Raw genomic sequence first — 23,301 nt, forward strand, 5'->3', positions numbered from 1 at the left:
TGCTGTTTGTTTTCATTTTTATTAGACACCTACTGTTTGGGATCCTCTCCAGTCTTAACATTTGCCGAGACACTCCCTGGGTGAGAAAAACAAGAGAGGGGAGAGGCAAAGCAGAGAGTTCCTTTGAAACAGCAATGAGTGCACACGAGGACTGGGACAGACTGTGCAAATCCCACTCCGCAGTGATGGGGCAGCAATGCAGGGACTGCAGAGCACAGACCGTGTGCTCACCCAAACCTGGAGCCAATTTCTCTTCCAACTGGAGCTTGTTGTGTGCAGGGGGTTGCGTGCAGGGGTAGTTCAGCCCTGAGCCTTCAATCCAGCTTCATTCAAGGGCAAAGATCCGGGGGCGCTGCTCAGAAAGCAGCAAGCACTGCACGCAGCCACTCCCCCAGCACAGCACATCTGTGCCCTGCAGAGGGGATGCGGTCCCCTTTGTACTGGGGAAGGAAAGAGACTGAACAGAAAGAAAACCACTCCAAAGCCACGTCCCTGCCTCGCAGCAGCCATCCGCAATCATATGCAGAATGAGAATAACCAATCTAGCACAATTCAGCCCGCACATGCTGCAGGATCTCGCCTCATTACGGCTCTTTTATTTTAAGCACCCTCATGACACTAAAGAATTTGCAATTTTTTTTCGGCTTGCCAAAATTCATCATCAACAACAATTTCATTTTTCTCACTTCTTTTTTCTCGTTGTTTGTTTGTTCGCTATTTAACTCTTTGGCTGCAGGAAGGAGCCGGGCAGCAGGGCTGGGCTGCAGGGCAGGGATGGCTCAGGGTGAGATCGATGCTGATGAGCATGTAGGAGGGAAGGCATTAATTCCTCCGTACCCCACAGGGCAGGAAGAGAGGAGATGGCTGCAGCTGGGTACTCCAAGCCCCCGTGAAGGAGATGGAAATAGCTGCTTGCACAACGTGTCCCAGAGCGCTTCCTGCACCCTGCCTGGCACTGCCAGCTGTCCCAAAGGGTGCACAGACACAAGCCTGTGTGGTGACACCTCTTATCTGGGACAGAGTTGACAGCAAGCATGGCAGGCCGTGGGATGAGGTGGCTTCCACACAGCATAGCCCTGTCCTCAGAGTCCCTGCAGCCACACGCTGGGAGGTGACACAGCTGGAGCCCAGCAGATTCCTCTGAGTGCTGGGCTGACCAGCAGGACAAAAGCAGCTCCTGCCCTCTTAGTGCTGCAGGAATGTGAGCACAGCAACGAGAGCAGGATCTGGTCCTTACTCATCTCTGTAAATCTGACTCAGAAGAGAAGTGATGCAGCCCTGTGAGATGGCCATGTCATGCCAAAGCCCGAGCCCAGTTCCAGCTGCTTTTATCCCAGCCCAAGGTGAGCACAGCAGGCATTCCTGGCTTCACGGGAGATGAACATCTGCTTATTTCCCATGGAAGCCACCAAAGCCTGAAGACGAGACCTTATGGGCAGCGCTGCTGCCTGCTGAGCAGGCACAGAGGCACAGAGCAGCTGTTGGCTGCGTGCTGATGCTGCTAACACAGCTCCAGTGCTTCCCGTGGCAATGTTCCTGTGCAGGGGGTCTGAGTGCAGCATCTGCAGGGTGTGCTGAGCCCTCCCGAGAGCAACACTATCCTCAGTGCAGCCACTGGCCAACATATGCTTTGGCAGTTCTGCATCTCACTGCTCTCTGGGCAGCCGGGGGTCAGCACACTAACAAGGGGCACCTCCATCCTGCCCCGGAGCCAGGGGAGCTGAGGGCTGACTCGTTGCCAATCCCTAATGCAGTTCAACCCATGTCACAATGTACCAGTGCTGTCCTTCCCAACACACAGGACTGGGCACCAGCAGCCGGAGGCACAAGAACCCCAGCATGGTGCTCAGACAGCTCTGTGAGCAAGGCTGCATCTGTCTGTGCTGCTGAGTGTGCTGTGCTGCTCTGCTGCTGGCTGTCACACAGGCCATGTGGGAAGGACACAGGGCCAAGCTCTTGATGGACAATGAGCCACCAGCTCCCATTTGCCAAGGGGAAATGGAGCCACGGTGCTGCTGTGCCCAAGGCATCCCAAGGAGGAAGCCTGATGTCCCAATGTCTTTATGCCAAGCTATCTGACTTGCCTCCACCTCTCACATTCTTTAGCCTCCACCTTGGCCTAAGACCTTGGGGATCCTCTTTTGGCACAGAACGCCAATAAAACCATGACTAAAGCAAGAGGACAGCATGAGACAGAGGGAAACCCAGCTGTAGGGAGGTGTGGTGGAGTATGAGAGAAACCACACTGGAAGTGAACCCATGAGGTCATCCCACCTCACTTCATGGCCTTTCCCCACGCAGCTCCTGACTCCCAGCAGAGCTGCACAGCCCTCCTGCACTTGCCCCCAGAAGGCAGAGGGTTGCGACTTACCGTCATAGGACAGCACGTGGCCTTTCTTCCCCTCGTAAATGACATGTCCTTTTGGCATGGCATCCTCTCTCACTTTCTCCGCTCTGCTGGGGCTGTCTTCTCCGATTATCCTGGTAATGGTTCCTTTGTACAGCACTTCTGCCGGGGTGCCCTTGGAAAGCCACCAAGATCCATATTTAACAGTGTCACAAGCAATTAAGCAAGCAGCGCGCTCGCACACAGGAACACTCTGTTCCACCGGGGAAGCTGAGCGGAGGAGAGCGCGCCCGGCCTCCGCTTCCTGACAGCCATCAACCAGAAACCTGCGGCTTAATTATTGATGAGGACAATAACGAGGAGCGGTAAGGAGGTACGTGAGCTGGAGAAGGCTGCTGGGAAGAGGCAGGGGTGAGGACAGCGTGGGGATGGCAGGCACTGTGCTCCACGGGGCTCCTCTTTACAATATGCAGAGCTGGGTGTCCTTGGGGATGTCACAGCCCATTAACACCCCTCTGCCATCACAACCTGCTTGGTGCCAAGTGGGAACAGGCACTGTGGGAGCAGCAGCATCCTTACCCCGTGGCAGGGAACACCTGTGATGACTGACATGCACCCACTCTGAACCTAACTGGCCTAACAGCAGGCGAATTAGAAACATCAGCTCTGTCGGTGCTTTGAGATTCTGCAGTGTTTCCCTACTCCACAAAGCCATCTGAGCAACACCAGTCCACACAACCCCACTGCAGCAGCCAGACTCAGTGCTCTGACTGCTGGCGTGCAGGGTACACCCGGTGCTGGCGTTCCCAGCCCCAGGTAAAGTCATCTTCCTTCCGTGGACGTGCTCAGAGGAGATTTGAGAGCAAGTGATGACAGATGGCTTCAGAGCAGAGACCATCTATTCAAGATCTGCCTTCCGCAAACTGGATGAGTAATGTGAGATCAAATATCAGTGACAGCACTGGGGGCTGCTGCAGGGCCGGGTGCTCCGTCTGCACATCAGGGATGGCAGTGCCCTCTCACACGGGGCTTGGTACCTTCACTCCCAAGCCAAACAAAGGAATGCAGATGGGTCAAAGAGCTGGATGTAGCAAAGCATCTTAAACTCTGCTGCTCTAATTCACTGTCTGAATTAGTGCTCTAGGCCCTCCATGCCTGCCCATCGCTGCAGGGGCACGTAGGGGGCTGCACTGCTCTGCTGTGTCACTCACAGCCCTGGCAGCTGCTGGATGTGGGGCACCAGGCAGGAGAAGCTTTTGCTCTGAGCCAGGATTTAGGTGGAGGTCCCCAGGGCCAAAAGGGACACGGTCACCCTGCTTGAGAGAAGCAGGCAAAAATCTGAGCACGAGTGGCTTTAAATAGCTGAATGATGGCCAGATAAAATCCCCAAGGGAAACAGATGACTTTTTTTTATGCTCTCCGCTCCGTAACCAGATGAGCAATAACTCACGCTGCAAAAACTATCGCCCGCTTGCCAGCTGCTCTTCTAAAGATGGATGGTGGAGATTAAGGCCAAAGCATCATTCTGCTCAAGAGAGCCCTTGGGCAGGACCCACAGCGCAGCACAGTGCTGGCAGCAGAGCTCGTTACCTGACATGCACCCCGCAGCCTCCCTCTGCCTGGGCAGAGCCTTCCACCCATCTCCTCCTCCTCACCGCTTCTTGCCCTGGCAGGATTACTTTCTCAGAGCCACTTAAAGCTGCTTTTGCCTGTGTTCCTGACAGCTACTAAATTCAATGGGGGAGCTCAGACGTGCATTGCTGCTTGCTAAGCTCTGCCCTTCTCACAGAATGAGGCTGGGGCCATACAAGGCTGAGGCTGTCTGCAGGGGATCTGTGATGCTCCCCTGCTGTGCTCAGTACCCATGCCATATGCCCAATGAGAAGCACCAAGGTAAGCAAAGCCCGACAGAGACGAGGGACCTACATGTGTGATGGAGCCTCGGTACGTGATGGGCGACTCTGGAGGGGGTCTGGATGTGGGTGTCCCCTTGGTGATGCTCCCTCCTGAGGCAGAGCTGAGGGATGTACCTGCAGGACACAAAGGTGGTGAGCAGGAGGCAGGATTTGTGGTCAGCAAAACAAGTGTGGGAAGTGCTCCAGGAGATGTCACCTTGCAGAGCCCTCCCCACCCTGTACCCCAAGGGATGCAGCCATGGGGCCGGGAGGTGCAAGGAGCTGTTATTTTGAAGCTCCCATCTCCCTGCTGCATTCACTGTGGGTCTGGGCAGATTGATGGGCCTGGGAGAAAGCACAGCATGTCTCGGCTCCTCCTTGATCAGCGATCAGAGATCTCCAGAGAGATGCAGCTCAGGGTGGTGTGAGTACATTTGTGTGTTGTTTGTGCTGGGCTGGAGCCAAGGCACCGTGCACTCTGCATATGGCTGCACGAACCTGGGAGAGCTCACAAACCAGAATGACTTAAATCATGTAGAAGCAACACCTTTGTATTTATTTTCCCCTGAACAGCCATGGGGGAAGAAAAAAAGGGAAACCCAGAAATGTCCCCAGAAGCCCCATGGCAGCCACGGGCAGCGTGGCAGCGGAGCATCCCCCCCCTCCCACACCAGGGCACAGCTGCATGCTCACCCCGCAGGACGGAGCCCTCAGAGGCTGGCTGCATCACCAGGCTTTCAGGCTGGCTGGCCTGGCTTCTGGGAGAGAGTTGTTCCTGCTTTACTCCAGGAAAAGGCACTGGAAAACATGAAACACAGGTCAGTGTGGCTTTCATCTTCCCCAGCCTCCTGCTGGCACCTCCTGTGCTCATGGCCATCGATGTCCCTTCAGGGGTTGTAGTGTGGGGCTGGCATGCACATACCCCTCCAAATGTGGCCCCTTATCTCTTTCTACAGTGAAGAAATGCTTCCAAATATGCAGACTAAGCACTTTCTTTGTTCACTTCAGGCCATTCACTCTTTATCCTACCAGCCTGAGGAGTGGCAGTAGATTTCCTTCCTTCAATCCCAGTGTGAGCCAGGTAGTATTTATAGCCTGGGAAGTGCTCCTGACCAAACTGTGCTTTCCTACACCGCACATATGGAACCACAGAGTCTTTGCAGTTAGAAAAGATAACTAAGGTCATCTAGTTCTCCCACCAACCCACCCGGCTGATCCCGCCCCTCACTGCTACATCTCCATGGTTCCTAAACACCTCCAGGGACAGGGACAATATCCACTTCTCTGGGCAGCCCGAGCCGATGCCTGGCTTTGCTCTCCCAAAAGGCCACTCCTTCCACTCTTGGATCAAGTCTGTTCCTTCTGCACTTCATTGCCATGCCCTGCAAGACAGCATCCCTCACCCCCTCATTCCTTACCCAGTTTCTTGGGATCCATTGTCAATGGCAGGCCCATGGTGATGGAGCCGACGGGAACCTTTGCGTGCTCAGAGCTGTAGGGCGTGTGGAGCTGGATGGGCATTCCCTGCAGTGTGAGAGGGGAGGTCAGGGGGCGTCCCGGCCATGTGTCCCCACTGCCCACACCCAACCCCGTACCTGGGAGATGGAGCCGACAGGTCTCTCCAGCACAGAGGGGTGCTTGGTGGAGGAGATGAGGGGAGGAGGGTTGGAGATGCCTGCCAGCCTCTGCAGCCCTGAGCGGGAGCTCTCGTGCAGGTTGAGCGGGATGGGGTGTCCTGTGTGGGAAACACGAGTGTTAGCACAACCAAGGGAAAACAATGGGCAAGTGAGAGAGCGGGGCATGAACAGGGTGACCCTGCTCCAGGATCCAAGCAGCACAATCGCTTTGAAAACCACTGTTATAGTTTGAATTATTGCCTCTTCCCCTTTGGTTCTGTATCCAAGATATGTGCCCTCCAGCCAGAGAGGCACAGCAGAGTGAGGGCTGAAATCCCCATGATGGCACCAAGGGTGGTTCGAGGAGAGCTCACGGTATCCTGGGACAAATAACATCCCTAACAGGGTCCTAACACACCCTGGTGGGATTCAGGAGCCCTGCCTGCCACCCTCAGCCAGCCCCAGCAGCAGGGTCTTTCTGCTACCCAAAAAGAAAAGAGCTGCACTGACTTAAGGTTGCATCGCACAATGCCAGCTACAACCACAGCTCTGCCCCCAGCCCTGGGTCAGGGCACCACGGGATCTCACGTGCCTGGTGGGTTATACTGGAACAGGTGGGGCTCTGCCTGAGGAGAGGTTTTTATCACATCCCGGGAGTAGGACAGGACAGGGGGCCAGCACGAGGTGGGCGGCGGCTCCGTGCCCAACTTCTGAGCCTCTGCGATGGATGGGAAATGCACGGACTTTTCTGCAGAGAAAACAGACACAAACACTTTGCTCAGCAGCGACCCACAGACTGATGGGCAGAGAAGATTCAGCAAGCAGGTGAAGCCACAGCCATCCATGTGGAGGTGAAGCAGCCCTCCCCAGGCTCACACTCCTGACTGGTACCACCAGGGGCTGGCTTGCCAGTGACAACCTGCTGGAGAGGCCAGAAAGGAAAGCATCAGCTTGTTGGACGGCGAGGGAATAATGCGCAGATGTTCTACCAGCACCTGGGACAAGTGTGCTTTACTAGAGAGTCAAAGGCAAATGAAGATCAGGACAGGCTCTGTGGGATGGCTGGATGCCTCCTTGCTGCCCAGCAGCTGGGTTGGAGGCAGGGCAGCTTCCTCAGATTCTCTGGCTTAGGTGTACTGGATGCCAGGCTGGGTTCACCCTCAACTACAAGAAGGTTGATCCAAGGCCAAGAGGTGCCTGGTGATGGAGGAGCCGTTCTCTCTTGACTTGAGTACCCAGTGGGGTGCAAGAAAAGAGCTTTATCCATGCCAGCTCCATCCCAGGTGCCTCCTCACCGAGGATGCTGTGCTAAGCAGACAGATGAGGCAGCCTTTTTGGAACAGATCCCAGGCAGGTTTGGTAGGATTTGCTTTTAATCAATAAACGCTTAATTTTGCACTGCCCTTCTTTGCCAGACCCACCGGCGTAACGTCTGCATCGACCAGAAATCAGAAGCTGGGCAGTAAACAATGGCAGTCACAAGCGCACCCAGCCCTTACCCATCAATTTCTGATAAAAATAGATGCCTGAATCCTGCTAAGCCTAATAATAGGGCAAGTAGATTATCAGAGGCCCAATTTAATGAGGCTTTACTGCATTATCATTATTAATGCTCAGTGTACTCAGAAGCTGGGAGATTATTCTCGTCCTCTTTGGTGAGGCAAGAAATCCATTCTCGGTACACAGAGGTGTCTGAGCATCTTTGCTCCTTAAGATCCCAGGTTGGATCCTAAAGGTTGGATCCTGATTTTCTCCCAGCTCCCGGGGGCTGATCTGGGGGCTGGAAGGCGTTGGGATGTCGGGGCTGGAGGTGCTCTCCCAACCACAGCCCCACACATCCCAGTTGAGCCACGTCCTCCCCGGCCCCATGGTGCCGTTCCCTCCCCTCTGCGCCTCTGGGGCTGTGAAATGTGGCCAGTTCCTAATTGCCCCCACATTAGAGGGCAGCTATAACTCAGCCGGCTTTGATAAAATAGCACTTACGCGGGGAAGAGAGAGTTCCTATAACCGTTTATCAAACCCCTGGAATCGAAGCGAAGGAGTCAGAGTTTATATGATCCGTCATCCAAATTAATGCTCTTGGCTCTCCATCTCCTACAAAGGCCAACTGAAACCCAACTAAATCAACACGAAACAAACCGCCTGCTTTCCAACCGCTGCGCGATAACTGAAGATATGCCCGAAGGCAACAGGGAGGGAGTTGGGGGGGGAGAGATCCGTCTGCCCGACAGTGAGACCCGACGGGGCTGCGTGGCGCGTCCTGCCTGGGGTCGGGGAGGCACGGCGGGGGCCTGGCTGCCCTCCAAGGTGATACTGTCCCAGCCAGGGGCCGCGAGGCAGCCAACGCCTCAGCCAGGATGTGTGCAAGACTTTGCTTTGAAGCGGAGCCAAAACGGTGCGAAGGACGCTGATCCCCGGAGCGGCTGTGAGAGCTGAAGCTCTTATCGAGCGGGGCCTCAGCAGGATGGGGGCAGTGGGAGGACCGGCTGCTGCTCCTCACTAAGGCTGCCCTGGTGGAGGTCTGCAGGGCTGGAGCCTCCTGTGCAGAACCGTCGTAATATCATAGAATGGCCTGAGTTGGAAGGGATTCATAAAGGATCACTGAGTCCAACTCCAGTGTGATGTGACAGCACAATAGCCCAAGTGCGGAGACTTGAAGCTCCGTCCGGATGCAGGGGAAGGAAGGGGCTCCCTTGGCACACAGATCTCACAGCACCGTCTGGATCTCGCCAGCTCTGAATCTCGGAGGCTGGGTCAGCACTGAGCCATCATTTAAATCCACACCCATACTGAAATGGGGGCCTGGGCTCTTGGTTTCTCTCCTCGAGGTGACACTGAACACAAAGCTGCTCATTTTACATGGAGATGCATTTATACCCTGAATACAGAAGGTTCCTAAAGATCCATGTGCAACCCAGGCCTGCCGTGATACCAGCACACAAGCGAGGATGAGAGGTAACGGCCTTAAGTTGAACCAGAAGTTCGGACTAGTTATAAGGAAAGACTGAGGGTGGTGAAGCTCTGGCACAGGCTGCCCAAGGAGGTGGTCAAGAACAGTGGGGATGTGGCACTAAGGGACGTGATCAGGGCTGGGTTGGGGATCTTAGTGGTCTTTTCCAGCCTTAATGACTCTGATTCATGGGGGTTTGCACAGGACTGCAGCGAGGGAAGAGATCAAACCCAACTCTGCCCGGGGCAGCAGGCACAGAGGGATGGGATCAGCTGGAGATGGCACTGCATGGGTGGCAGCACCGTGACTCATAGGAAACTCCCTGCTCTCAAGGTGAGCGGTCCCCTTCCTGGCTTCTATGCAAAACAGTCTGGAGGGCAGATCCGCTCACAGTGCTACTTATTGTTTAAGGAAAGAAAGAAAATTTGGCAAAGACTCAGCAATCAACTCCTTCTGCAAGCACATCCTTCTGCCCGATGGGATGCGGCTGCTGGAAGAACCCCGGGGCCAGGACACACAGCAGGGTGCTGAGATCCCAGCTGCCAGAGCTGAACTTGGGCATCCATTTTCCAGCACAGAACACAGCTCAGAATCAGGGCCAGTCCCCTCCATCCCCATCTCCCTGCACTTCTATCCCAGGACTGGGGGCAGCACCCACAAACCCAGCTCGCTGCTCCCCGACCGCACTGCTAGTGACAACATCCCCATCTGCAGCGCAGGCTACGAGGGGCAGGGACGCAGATGTTGGACTGGAGCAGACTGACACTGAGATTAAAAACACATTCAGAGGATGGGCTCATCAGGACTTCCCGACTCTCCTTAACCTCGATCCCCAGGTGCTCAAGCTAATAACACTTGAGATGCTCAACGGTGGGAAACTCTGAATTGCTCATTAGGCAGCCGAATCGTATCAGAGCTGTTCCAGGGAGAAAGCACTGGGAATCTTTACAGGAACCTTCGGACTCCGAGTCACAGTATTAGCATTGATTTTAAATGAAATAATGGTCCCTGCTGAGCGTTAAAAGCATTCTTTATAAAAAGCCAGCAAGGTAGAAAAGAGCCATTGTGCCCAAAGCCCTGGCATGCCTCCAGGCTCCTTTGCTCTCAAGTGAATGGCAGAGAGGCTAATAAAGGCAATCTTCACCTCCTCGGCGCTCGACACCAGCGCGGTGTTTGCCGTAGGCTCAGCGAGACATGATGTACTGTCTAACGAACACGGGAAATCAGCCGTGCCTCCCCGCTCCTGCTTCAAGGTGCTATTAAAGAGCTTTCAAGGGCTGAAGCAAACGTTGAGCTAAGAGCAGGAGAGCTGCTGGCCAAGCACGGCACGTTTCCTCACAGATAAACACACCGCCGGCACGCTGCCCTACCTTCCTTGTCCCCAGCAGTGGGGCTCCTGCTCTTCCCCCTCGGGCTGCTGCTTGGCTGCTGCTGCTCCTTCTCCTGCTGCTTGCTGGGGGGCACATCCTCGCGGGAGGACTCGTGGGCCTTTGTGATCTGCTGCTGGTAGAGGGCCAGGGCGTGGGGGGGCACCGGGGGCTTCACGCTTCCGCTCTGCAGGATCCCCTCTGAGAAACCTTCGGAAATCTGCAATGGGAGAGTAAGAGTTGAAGCCTGCCATGTGCTGTCAGCATCCCCAACAGCCTCGGGGACAGCAAGAGGCAGCTGCCCCATGGTGTGACCCAAAGCATGCTCCAGAGTTCACCAGGCACAGGAGACTGAAATGTCCCATGGTGAAGAGCATCAGCTCTGCTCTGGGCCTCAGGATGCCCTGGTTTAAAACCTCTAATTGGCAGCTAAGTGCCTGTGGCTTCTGCAAGAAGTTACAATACAACAGCCACATCTATGCCCTAACAGAGAGAGCAGCAGGAATGGGTCTTCCCCAAAGGCTCCAACCCAGCACACAAGAGCAGGGATTTCCTCTCCCCACCCAGCAAACAATGATGCTCTGCTGCTGACCCTGGAGAAATGATCAGTGTTTGCAGCACATGGCTGTTGGACAGCCCAAAAGGGGACACAGAAGAGCTTTCAGATGAAGAAGAGCATCAGTGCATTTTCACACAGTATCTTCAAGCACACGAGACCAAGAGAAGCACAGCCTGGGAGGGTGCTTGGTTGCTTTTTAAAGCAAAGGAGGCAGCAGTCACATGGCAGTGAGCAGCTTGTTCTGTCCAGACCTCCCACCACTTTCTGATACAGGATCTTGAGGGACGCTCGAACACTGCTGGCAGCCTCCAGCAGCTGGGAACACATTGTGCACAGAGCACTTTGCCTGCACAGAGCTCCCACCACCCAACACAGGAGCTCAGCCCATTGCCGGTCCCAGCACTTACGATGGGAGGGATGGCAGCAGCACGCTGCTTCAGCTGCTTCAGGTCCAGTGGTTTCTGGGGTGAGGAGTTCAGCCTGGCCTCGCTGGCAGCATTGAGCAGGCTGGGCCGGGGTGACAGCAACCTGAGCACAGAACATGGATTACATGGGGAACATTACAGGTGAACTACATGTCTGGGTGCTCCCCCACACCCTGCATCCCTCTGCTGAGCCTGGAGGACATCCCTGCCATTACTGGGGCCATCTAGGCTACTGCAGGACATGTGGGCACAGCAGGACTGCTGGCCCTGTGAGCTGCTGCCTGCTCCCAAACCCACTTCAGATGCTGCAAGGCACGTAGGAATCTCCATGGTCCCACCCGAGGGGATGGAGGCAGGCAAAGCCCATGGGCTAAGAGGTGCCCAGCTTCCAGACCCTCACTCAGACCCCGGGGCCGCATCACTCCAGAACATCTCCACTTTCTCTCCCTCCCAACTCTGAGTTGTTGAAGCCAGTACATCGTTTCTAAGTTTTACAGCTTGATTTGTTTATTTTAGCTGTTATTTCACTGCTCTTTTCAGCCTATAAATTTCAAGGTCATTCCACGCTCACCCTTGGATGAATAAACATGCGTGGCTGGGCCATGTGCGGGGAATAAATACACGGCTGTGCTGGGACCGCCCCAGCCCCACAGTGTGCGGTGCCTGGACTGAAGGCAGAACGGGTTCCCTGGAGATGGGAGCTCCTGCAGGACTGGGTTTAGGCACCCAGCACTGGAGATGCCAACTGCTCTCTTGGAGCCTGACCTCCCACCAGCAGCAGGAGAGGAGCGAGCTCTGCTGCACAGCAGCAGCAGATGGATGCTCTGCTCCATGAAGCACTGGAAATTCTGGGATGAAGCTTTGGGATGAACAGGGCTCTGCATCCTCCAGCCTCCTGCAGCTTCTGCGAGGGACTGGCTGAACCGCCAGACGACCCAACAACACACCATCCCACGGCCCATCCCAGGTGGCCCAAGCTCTATTCCTTCAGTGCACAACCACTGTGCAAAGGCGACACAGTCCCGTTGCAGCGAGCATCTCCTTGCCTCCCCACGCTGCAGATCTGCACCGGGGAGATGTGCGTGGCCTCACACACGCGTTCCCATCTGGCGTGACCTCCCACTGAACTGCGGTACTGGCAGTGCTAGCGGCAGCCCTCCTACAGCACATGCTGCATGTAACCACAGACAACCCGCTGCCTCCTCCAACCCTGACAAGCTCATGCTGTGACTCCCAGCACAAACCTCAGGAGCACCCAAGGTGTTCAGCGACCGCTGCATCCTTCAGCCACCCTCCATCCCCTGCCGTCCCTGGCACAGGTTGGGTACCGGGTGGGTGGGTGAGCACTGCCCACGTGCCCAGCGCTGTCCCAGACGGGGTGGCCCACGCGGCATCCCCATCCCGCTCCTCGCCTCTGCCTGTGTGCTCGTGAGTCACACAGCACTGCAGTAACCGCCCGCGAGGATACATGGCAGCTGAAGCTCTGTGTCCTGCTGGGCTCTGCAGGCACGGCACACCGGCAGCCCTGCCACCACCTGCACCTTACCCGCAGTGGTATCAGCAGTGACCGCACAGCAGATGAACGCCTGTTATGCTTAATATTCCTAGAAACTGGTAACTGTTTGACGAGCAGATAGACACTGACTCATGAAGAAGCCCGGGATGGAAACCTTGTTCCCAAGATGTGGTTCTTTCACAGCTGGGAGCTGGCAAACGTGCTGCTGTCCCATTTGGGCTGGGTTATGCTGGATGGGAGGCGCGGAGCCCTGCTGCTGGCCTCGCTCCCTCTCATAGGGAGGCTTCTCCTGTCTGGGAAGGAGGAGAGGGCGGGGAGGGGTGGTGCTGGCCTCCTTCCACTGCTGGAGAGCAGCACCCAGCCAAGAGGCCCTGGCCTCACTGCATGGCCATGGCCAGCTGCATCCACAGCATCCCCATCCCTGCCTGCACTACTGCCAGCAAGGGGCTGCTCCCATGGGCACATGAGAGATGGATGCACCTGCAGTTCGCCCTCACTGCATCAGGGCCAGCACCCTCCTGGGTTACAGGTAGTACAGATGCATGATGGCTCCCTGTCATCTCATGCCACTACTACACTTGGTTGCGTTGTAAATAGTCCCATGCATAGTGCAGCGTTACAGCCTGACGAGCCCCTGGGGCACCCATCTCCTCTTGGGAGGGACACAGAACACCAGACACAGAACACTGGATGCAGGACACCAGCTTTGGCCCCAGCACCAGGACAAGAGTACAGAGGGGCTTCCATCCCTCCATGCCATGCAGGGGGGATTCAGGAGGTCCCTCTTGACCCAAGAGCCATGTGGATGGAAGTAGGAGCCACTAAAGAAAACAACACTACAAGACACATGTACTTATGTATATGAAACTAAAAAACAACAGGAAACCATGTCCCATTTGTGAGGCTCTTGGGTGGGGAGGGCTCTGTGGCCGTGCTGGGAATGGACGGGAGGGGAACAGGACATTTACCCTCTGAAGAGCGGAGTGCTTCCCCTCCCTGTCCCAGGAGCAACGCAGGATGGTCAGATGCTGGGGGCTGTGAGGCTCAGGCCCCATTGCTGTTCCTGCAGTTCCTCACGTAGCCCTCACCACTCTGCTGCCTCGCGACCAGGATGGGTGTTTCACTTCTACAGACCCTAGCAAGATCTCCGTTGGGGCAGCAGCTCTCCCCTCTTGGCGCTGGGAACATGACTGCTCCCCTGCCAGCATCGACTCAGACAGAAAATCTGTTCCCAGCCCTGATCACAGGCAGCCCAGTCTACGCCTCCGCATAACTCAGCTGTCCCCAAGGGCACGTCCCGCTCTGTTGCGTCACCCGCACGGGCTGTGAGCAGCAGACGCAGCAGTCTGTGCCCAGCACCTGCCTGCAGCCACTGCCCAGGGACATTGCCATGGGCCCTGCGTAAGCGATTGCCAAAGGGCTGCTGCCACGCGAGGACACAGTCCGGAACATCCCTGTGCCTGGGGAAGTGGCATTGCATGCACCTCTCCCCGCTCCTACCTGCTCTTGTCCATCGCATCCTGCTCGTCCATCTCATCGGCGCTGCAGGTTGCGCTTGAGTCACTGTCGGGGTTCACCCCTTGGCCTTTGCTGCCTTTATGGCCCTCCTTCTTCTCGGCCTTGGGTGTCCCCTCAGCCTCTGCCGTCCCCACGCTGCCGACGCCACTTTCCACCTTCTTGTCATTCCCCTTGTCCTTCTCCTGCCCATCTTCGCCCTCCTCCTTCACCTCGCTCTTGCAGGGCTCCTCGCTCTCCTTCTCCTCCGGCTCCTCCGTTTTCACCACGTCCACCACCAGCTCCTCCTGCGCCTTCTCCTCGCTGCCAGGCGCTTTGGGGGCCTCCGGAGGAGGGCTGGCAGTGGGAGCGGGGTTGGTGGCGGGGGCGGCGGGGGCTGCAGCAGTGTCGGGGGGTGTGGGAGCCTCTTCCAACTTGAGCGCCGGTTCCCCGCCGGAGTCACCTCCTGGCCCGGGTGGTGCCTTGGCCCCGCTTTCGCCTCCCTCTTTGGCTTCGGGCCTTGGCGAGGGAATGCTCTCGGTGTCGGAGCTGTTATTTACTGCAGCTGAGAAAAGGGAAGAAATAAAAATAAGGATCGGGCTGAGATTCTCACTTCCCATACCGCTGCCTCCGCCCCCTCCCAAGGGAGGAGAACGCCTGCGCTCCGAAGAGAAGATCCCGGCGCTCGGAGCTGGGATCCCCGACAGCGGGGATGCACCCAGGGTCTCACCCCTCAAAACCCACTAAACCCATCCAACCCAGAGACCGAGTGACTGGGATGTGAGGTGCAGACAAAACACCCTGCCTGGATCTGCTGCTTGGCCCTGTTCCCTGGTGGCCTCCCTCACCCATCACCCCACAGCTCAGCCCTGCTCCCAGAGCCGCTGATGGCACGGCATGTGACTTATGGTGCCCATGTCCCCAGCTCTGCCAGCCTTGGGGCAGCTGGGGCCGGCCCAAAACACCGCGCCTGTTTGTTGCTGCTTAAGCCGCCAGTGGCAAAAGAAAGGAGGTCAGGGTCGGAGAAAGCAAAGCTCTGCCAGTGCTGCAGGACAGGTTAATTATTAAATCACAGAACCATACAACGGTTGGGTTGGAAGGGACCTTAAAGATCATCCAACCCCTGCGATGCGCTGATTGCCCCAAAGCCATCAGGCTGCCCAGGGTCCATCCAACCTTGGCTCACACATTTCCAGGGATGGGGCACCCCCGGTCTCTCTGTGCCAGTGTAAATGTTAAGGATCATCTGCAAATCTAACAGCTCAAAATGAGCTGGAAATACAAGTGCCCACATACCATGGCAGATGAAGGACCTGCTGAGAGGTTGGGTCTATGATCTACATTTACCCTATAAAGGGCCAGGAGACCACACAATGCCCACAGCCCCTTGGGCACAGCTCTTATTCTCATCTCCAAATGGGCTTCCCCACAGCTCTCCCTTTTGTCTCTATAGCAGCACGTTTTGCAGGGAAACAAGCAATATGGAGACATGATGTGTCCTGAGAGTCGTACATCTGAGCACATCCAAAGTCTTCTGCTTGGCAGAAAAATGTTCCAGGAGCATATTGGGAATCTCACCATCCTCATACATTTATTTCTTAGCATTAAAGAATGAAACGAATGAGTGAAATGCAGCCACTCAGGGACAAAAGAAATGGGATTTGCAGTGAATGGGATCAGACCCTCCTGCTCAATACTGCTCTGAGCACAAGGGCTGCAGAGACACCTGAGGGCTCAGCCTTGTGAGCACAGAGGGCTGCTCCAGCACCAGTGCCTTCCATCCACCTGGAGGAACTGGAACTGGGGGACTGGGAAGGGAAAGCCTCCGAGCATGTCAGATCTGTCCTTCATCTCCAAACGACATTGTTTCCTCTCAACTGCTCCTACAAAGAGCAATAACCACCTTCTGCTCTGCGCCTCTGAGTCACGTATCACCTCGCACAAAGATTTACCTGGAATCTGCCTTGTAATGAGTCACTTTCAACAATGATTTGAAAAGATTTCCCATTTCAAGTCCCATTAGCCTGGGTGCTAAGGCCAGGAAGCAGCAGGGTGCCAGCACTGCTGGTTAAGTTATTAAATTACTTTGACAAAAGTCAAATGGGGCTATTGTTGGAAAATTATGCACATTTTCTCCAAACTCACTGCCGCGCTTTCTAAGCGATAAATAGCTGAAAATTGTCACTTTCAAGTTGTTTCCTTTCTTTGGTGCGGCTGAGAGAGAGGAAAACGCTCCCTTAAAAAGGGAACAAGGAGGAAATGACTCGCTGAGCCCTCCAGCCTCACTGCTCCGAACCTGCAGCAGCCCTCAGAGCTCAGCTACCCAAAGGGATGGGGATGGCCATGTTGGCAGCTCTTCCTTTGCTCCCCAAAATAACCCAGACAGACACGGGAGGAGGGCAATGACCCAGTGCAGTCTGAAATCCTTGAGGCCTGAAACCCAAAATGCTGGAACAGCACCTCGAAGTGCTGACATTGTCCCCCCACTGCAGTGCCAGGGCACCTCACCTTCAGCCTCCTCGGCCATCTCCTCCTCGTTGCCACTCGTCCCTGACACCTCCATCTCCTCATCCTCGGCCACAGGAGGGAAGGTGGCTTCCTCGTTCTGAGCGGCGGTACCTTTTTTCTTCTTTCTCTTAGCATTTCTTTCTTTCTCCTGAGGAAGAGGAAGAGGAAGGTAAGACAAGAAGGTAAGAAAGCAGTGCAGGATAGCAGCTGCCATGGCAGGGACAACAGGGCCACCACCACCACTGTGACCCCAGCCCTGAGCCCTAATGAGTACAGACCCACTAAAAAGGGGTCTCCAGGACCACACTCACCATCCAGAAGCCCCATGGCACAGTCTCACCCAAGGGCAGAAAAGGGTCCGGTACACAGCTGTGCTTGGAGTTGCCCCTTCCTGGGGAGCACAACAGCAGGGGAGCCCTGGGGATGCCGTACCCTGTGCATGGGGTGGACACCGGGTGCAGGATTCTGCCTTCCACTCGGTGGTGTCTGAGTGCTGTGCACCCCAGGGGCCACGTGCCACAGCAGCAAGGGTTCACATGCTGCTGCCTGCTGCCCACCCCAAGGAAAAGTCTCGCTTTTGCTATTGTTTCCTGCTCTTGTTGCTTAAGTAAATATTACCAGTAGGAACAGGCCCATCATCTCCGGCTCTCCCTGCAAGCCCCACACGGATGACGTGTGTAGGACGTTTATTTACATGGATGAGAAGATAAAGCCATGGCGGAAACGTTAACTCTGCTGCTGGATCTGTGTGCTGGGAAGAGCTGGTCCCTGCCCTCCCCCCGACTTTTCAATCCTTTCAAAAACTTCCAGATAAAACAAACAAATACAGCCGCTTTTTGCTTGGAAACGCTGCTCGCTCAAAGGCTATTTTTATCAAACCGGGCAGGAGAGAGGAAAAAAAGGCACTTGAGAAAGTGCTGTGTGCTGCAAGCTCCCACCCCATCCCATCCCCCCCTGTGCCAGGTCGCCGTGCCCTGCGCTCACACCTTGGCCGAGCAGCACTTTGCTAACAGCAGGTTTTGCTCTGAAGCAGCAGTTCCCCATCATGCTAATGCGATGACAAAGCCCTACGTTACTATGGCAAAGGCTTCTCTCTGCCTCTCACTCACGGGTCTGTGACTCAGTGCAAGCCTCCCGTGGGCTCCTCACTGGGGAATGTGCCGAGCACGAGCAGCCCTGGAGCAGCAACATCCAGATCCCAGCTGCACCCAGGGATCCTCTATGCCCCCATCGGTCCAGAGGCTCCATGGGCTGTGCCTGCAGCCGGGCGTCCCCACCATCACCAGGTGCTCCACTTAATCTGAGTGACCACCAGTGAGCCCACAAGAAGGTGCCAGGGCCATTTGCCCAACTCCTTTTGTGTTTTTCCAGCCTCTACTCTCTGCCTACCAGGTGTTTCTTGGCATTCTGGGACATGGTGCCACTTGAACAGGCTCTGCGTGAGACCTCGCAGTAACAAAATGGGAGATATCTCATTCAACTGCAGCTCCAAAAATGCCACAATTAGAGGCAGCACAGATGGGTGAGATGCAGTCTGGGATGACAGGACAGAGCAGTGATCCCATCTTCTCACTGCCTATCACAGTGGGGACAGCCTCAGCCCCCCACCCCAAGCCCTGGCACGCTGCACAAACCATGCTGGATCTGCCCAAGAGGCCGCCAGGCTGTCCTGCACCCCTTGAAGAGCAGGGAATCACAGAAACACTGCTGGCAGCAACCAAGTAGTGCTGGCAGCAGCCTGGGGATCCCTCACCCATTGCAGCTGTACACAGCACAACAAGCCCAGGCAGTGCTGAGAATCACAGAACATCCAGAGTTGGAAGCGACCCACAAGGATCATTGAGTCCAACTCCCAGACCAAAGCAAGCACTCAGCAAGGAGGTGGTGGTGAAGACAGCACCTTATCTCCAACTGCTGACGAGAAGGGTGGGAGGACACCATGTATCCGTGTGCCCCGCTTTCCCCTGAGATTAGCTCAGCACGCAGAAGGTCAAGGTGATGAGACGGCAATGCCGGGACACATCCGAGCCACCCGACAGCGAGCCTGAGCCAAAACATGCCGTGCAGACAAAGCGAGGCCTCGAGGCTCTGCAGGATGCTGTGATGTGTCCTGGGGCACAGGGACACCTCCAGGCTGCACTTGCCCACCCTCAGCTGGTGACGGCCACCGCTCATCCCCACAGCTCCCCAGCCCCACCTCGCACCTACAAGACGAGGCTATTAGCGAGCCCCTGATGAGAACAGCTAATTGAGTTGACTCTCATTAAGCAAAAGGAAGAAAGGCAGCGCCAAGTGGTTTCTTCTCACACAATCAGCGATAGCCATTGTGAGGGCAGGGGGCGACCTGGGGACTTCACACCAACCCACGCAACGACACCGCAGCCACACGTGTGCCTTGCGGAGGCCAAGGCCAAGTGCTGGCTACAGGAGGGGATGAGGAGGCTCGGTTTGCTCGTGAATATATTTAGGAGTCAGGAAGGAAGGTCTATGGCAATTTAATCTCGGTTGTTCTTTCATTTTACTCAGCTTTCTGGCATCTGCTGTTGCCACAAAACAATAGAGAACAATAAATAACAGCTGAACGCTCATTGTTCTCTGACAAAACCGAATCCCATAGCCTCGAATGCTCAGAAAATAAAATGATGATGCTGATATCAACTGCAAGTGAGAGTGAGCAATTAGACAGGAGCAGCACAGCGCTGCCTTGGAGGGACGGAGGCAGGGAGAAATGTGGCTCTGCAGAAAAACCCTTCTGTGATATAATTTCTGAAACATTAGGAAGCGGAGTAAATTAATAAACACCGAGTCCATTGCCAGCTAAGCAGCATGATCTTATTTCAGATGCTCCCCCATAATGAACAAAGATATCTTTATAACATTTTACATTCACGGGGCTTTATGCACATTTCATTGCAGTCTTTATATTTTTCTGCCTTTTGTATCACTCGCTCTGTTTCTAAAAGCAATTTGGTGAAATACAGGAACACAGGAGTGTCTCTGTGCATAGAGAATTAATAAGAAAAGAATCACCGATGCCTTCTCTCCCTCTCATTCCTATAGACTGACTAGGATATTAAATTCCTGGGTGAGTCATTGAATGTTTTCCTGTCTTTCTTTTTACTCTTGCTATAATAGCTTGCTTGGAGAGATTCCTGCATTGAACATTGTCCTTTGCATTTTCAAAGCACCCCTTGGGGGTTTAGCCATGTGAATTCTATTAGCCAGAAACTGGGAACCCCAGGATACTCTACAGATGAAATAATTATAATCCTCGGCTGCTCTTAGTGGTCTGTGCTATCTCCAGAACACTCAGTGAGCCCCACTTCATTCATACCCTGCACCATATGGCAGAAAAGCAGCGTCAGCCCATTCTCACTGGGAAACCAAGGCACAGAGAGATGCACTCACGCCACAGAGATAACCACCAGGATCAGCCCTCCCCGCACAACACCTGTCCCGCTGCCACAGCTTTGGGCTGAGCCCCTTCTTTTCATGCACTGTCCCAAACCCCCACATCCCTTTGGCAGCCGCCCTCCTGCACAGCTCCCACTGCCTGGTGGGCGGCCCCATCCGCACCATTCGCACTCCCAGGTCCCCGTGCTCCCACCCCAACACGCTCTCCAAAACACGCTGGTGGCTGCAGGACTGGGCAGCCTCCTGGGATGAGGTGCTCACCATTTTCAGTTTGTGCTGCTGTAGGATCTCATCCAGGTTCTGCCTCTTCTTGTAGTTGAAGTAGAAGTTCTTGCACTGCGACACGGTCTTGGAGCCCACCATCCTGGCAATGGCCGACCAGTTCCTCCCATGCTCGAGGAGACCTGCAGTAGCAGGAGGGAAGGAGAAGGGTTTAGGGCCAGATGGACTCACACAAGGACAGCACTACCCTCACAGGATGGGAAACACCTGCAGTGCACACCAAGCTCTGCAGGAACAATCTGGTCACAGCACCCGTCTGCAGGGCTTCCCAGGATGACTTAGGATGGCCTGTTTGTCTTTCCATGGGGAAAAAAGGCCCTGAACTGAGTGCGTCAGGAACAGAACATCCTGCAGACACAGCACAGGGGCTGGAGGTGTTCCCTTCCCCTCGGGACAGCACTGCCGTGCCCAGAATCCTGCCAGCATGGGACGGGTCAGGGCAGGGCAGAGGAAGAAGCAGCTCTGCCTGGATACCCCCAGGTACCATCCCCTTCCTACAGCCCTGGGACTATGCAGGGTGATGCAGACATGGTGTGTTGCTGCAGTGAGTGATGTGGGGTGTGGGCACATGGATGGATGCCCCAGGCACAAAGCCATCCTGCTCGGTGTGGTGCTGCAGGCACAGCTCCCCAGCTCCAGTCTGGCACCATGTGTATGGGACAGGCAGCCTGAGCATGGTGCTGCCATAACGGTGACTTCAAGAGCTGAAAACCTGCAGGGAATGAACCTGCAAAAAGCACTTTCCTCTTTTGTAAGGGGTTTTCCAGCACAGAGGCCACAGTGCACACAGCATGGGAGCAGGGACTGCCCGCGTGCCTCTACCCTCTGTCTCCAGGCTGCAGCCAGACCTGGTGCTGCAGAGCTCAGCATGTCCCAGGTTAGGACTCCCATGGTGGCCATGCACGCACCCGGGAGCTGTGTCCCAGTGACAGCCCAACAGCCACTCCTGCAGCCCAGCACAGCAAGGGTTAAGCCACAGCTGTGCTGTATCCTGCCCTGTCCCAGCACCGGGGCTTATCGAATTGCACGCAGCACGCAGGCATCACACAGTGCTGAGCACCACAAAAGGCCGGGGCAAGCCAAGAAGCAAGTTGGAGCTTTAACTCTGCAGCTCCCAGCCTGCAAAACTTGCAACCTCCTTCACCACACTGCTTAAATGGGGGGAAAAAAAAAGGAAAAGAAAAAGAGGATGTCCGGTAACCAACTGCTCAGGGCAGCCCTCCCCCTGTGCCACAAGCCAGGCTGCTGCTCCAAAGCAAACAAGCCCCTTGGCTCATCGTCCGCTTGGCTCAGCGCCCCTGGGCTCAGCACAGCACCAAGCACAACGCTGGGGGCCGGGGTGGTTTGCTGTGCCAAGGGCAAAGGTTTACCAGCAGCCGGGCTCTGCTGGGATCAGCAGTGGGATCCAGACCGGCAAATGTGGGCAGATGGAGCCCGCGGTCCCCGCTGTAACACAATCTTTGCTGACGCGCGGTGCCATGCACAAAACCCCGATGCAAAACCCCGACACCTGCTGCCTCTGCACGGGGATGAATGGGGGACACGCACCCCGGGACCCGCCACGCACACAGACACACCGCACAGCCCGGCAGCCCCCAGCAGCACAACCAAACCTCCAACCGAGTTACGGGCGCGGTGGGGGCTCAGCACGGCGCTGCCCCGATCCTCCCCCCGCACTGACCCCATTGCCGTACTTACGTGCCGCAGGTCGCGCTGCGCCGGGCAGGGAGCGCACCCGCAGCATGCAGCGGGACGGGCGGTGGGCGCTCCTCAAAGCCCCCCCAGGCACGGCTGCCCGCTGCCAAGCGCTGCGAGGGCTGCGCTCGCGCCCTCCCCGCTCATTTTGCTTTCGTTCCCTCGCAGCGGGCGGAGAAAGAGAAGAAAGCAAAGCCGGTTCCTTAAATCCTGGGGGCGAGAGGATCGCAGAGCCATGGGCGGCTGGAGCAGCTGCTGGGGCTGGAAAGCAGGTCAGGGGCGGGAGGGGGCTGCTGACCCCGCTGCCCGGAGCCAGGGGGGACGCATGGCCCGGCTCCGCAATGCTCCGCGGGCGTTGGAAGCACGAGCGGTGCGCGCTCCTTGGCTCTTCGCTCCGCAGCCCCGGGCTCCGGGAGGGGGCTGTGCAGTTTTCAGGAGATGCCCAACGTTGCCAAGAAATAATAATAAATAAAGAAAGAAAAAGCAGCAGAAAGGCGAAGGGGAGGGAGCAGCCGCAGCCCCGCTCCTGGCAGCCCGCGGACGGAGCCGGTGCCGCGCTGTGTGCGGAGCAGCGAGCTCTAATCTGTTCCTCTGGCTGACCCAGGGCTCATTGCATCTGAATGTGACCTCTAGACAGAGCATTAATAACGAACGTGGCGCTGACCCAAGCTGACAAGGGGTGCGGCCGCTTGGCACCGACTCCCTCCCTCCCTCTCTCACTTTCTGTCTCCCTCGCTCTCATCTGAATGTCGGCGCAGGGGGAGGGATCCAGGAAAACAAAGCTGGGCTCATAGTTTCCTCCGCTCCAAAGTGAATCAAAGGCGCATTTCTTTGGGGAGGCGCGAGCCCGGCGCGGTGCGATGTCCCGGAACCCATGGAGAGGTTGGGGACGAGCACCAGGAGTGCGTGGACATCGGCAGCACTAAGCAGGGCGGGCACAGCCCCTGCCCGATGGATGGATGGATGGAGGGATGGAGGGATGGAGGAGTGCGGCACAGTGGGAGGTTGGGAGCCGTGCTGGTGGGTTTGGCTGCAATGCTCCGGTATCCAGAGCAGTGCCCGGCCTCTCGCACCCAAAGTGGAGGGATGGAGGCACTTTTGGCACAGCCGAGATGTGCCATAACCCAGCCCTGGAGAACCACTGGCACCATGCAGCCTGCAGTACAGTGAACGCGTGGTCGGCAGCGCTGTCAGCAGCTCCACGCATTGCTCTCCCCTGCTGCCACGCGTGGG

General features: G+C 56.1%; 1 protein-coding gene across 21 annotated transcripts in view; it reads right to left on the minus strand.

Moving 5' to 3' along the window:
• Positions 1-23,301, minus strand: part of NCOR2 (nuclear receptor corepressor 2) — a 157,674-nt gene that overhangs the window by 18,596 nt on the left and 115,777 nt on the right. For all 21 annotated transcript variants that reach the window (XM_072351408.1, XM_072351410.1, XM_072351411.1 and 18 more), the window contains exons 18-28: positions 20,353-20,495; positions 16,678-16,825; positions 14,176-14,734; positions 11,142-11,262; positions 10,179-10,395; positions 6,451-6,606; positions 5,838-5,977; positions 5,661-5,766; positions 4,936-5,040; positions 4,274-4,377; positions 2,372-2,522 (exon numbers count right to left, since the gene is read on the minus strand). In XM_072351408.1, the coding sequence (XP_072207509.1) occupies positions 2,372-2,522; positions 4,274-4,377; positions 4,936-5,040; positions 5,661-5,766; positions 5,838-5,977; positions 6,451-6,606; positions 10,179-10,395; positions 11,142-11,262; positions 14,176-14,734; positions 16,678-16,825; positions 20,353-20,495 (1,950 nt within the window). The remainder of the gene's footprint in view (positions 1-2,371; positions 2,523-4,273; positions 4,378-4,935; positions 5,041-5,660; positions 5,767-5,837; positions 5,978-6,450; positions 6,607-10,178; positions 10,396-11,141; positions 11,263-14,175; positions 14,735-16,677; positions 16,826-20,352; positions 20,496-23,301) is intronic.

This window comes from Excalfactoria chinensis, chromosome 16, assembly GCF_039878825.1.
Source record: "Excalfactoria chinensis isolate bCotChi1 chromosome 16, bCotChi1.hap2, whole genome shotgun sequence".
NCBI lineage: Eukaryota > Metazoa > Chordata > Aves > Galliformes > Phasianidae > Excalfactoria > Excalfactoria chinensis.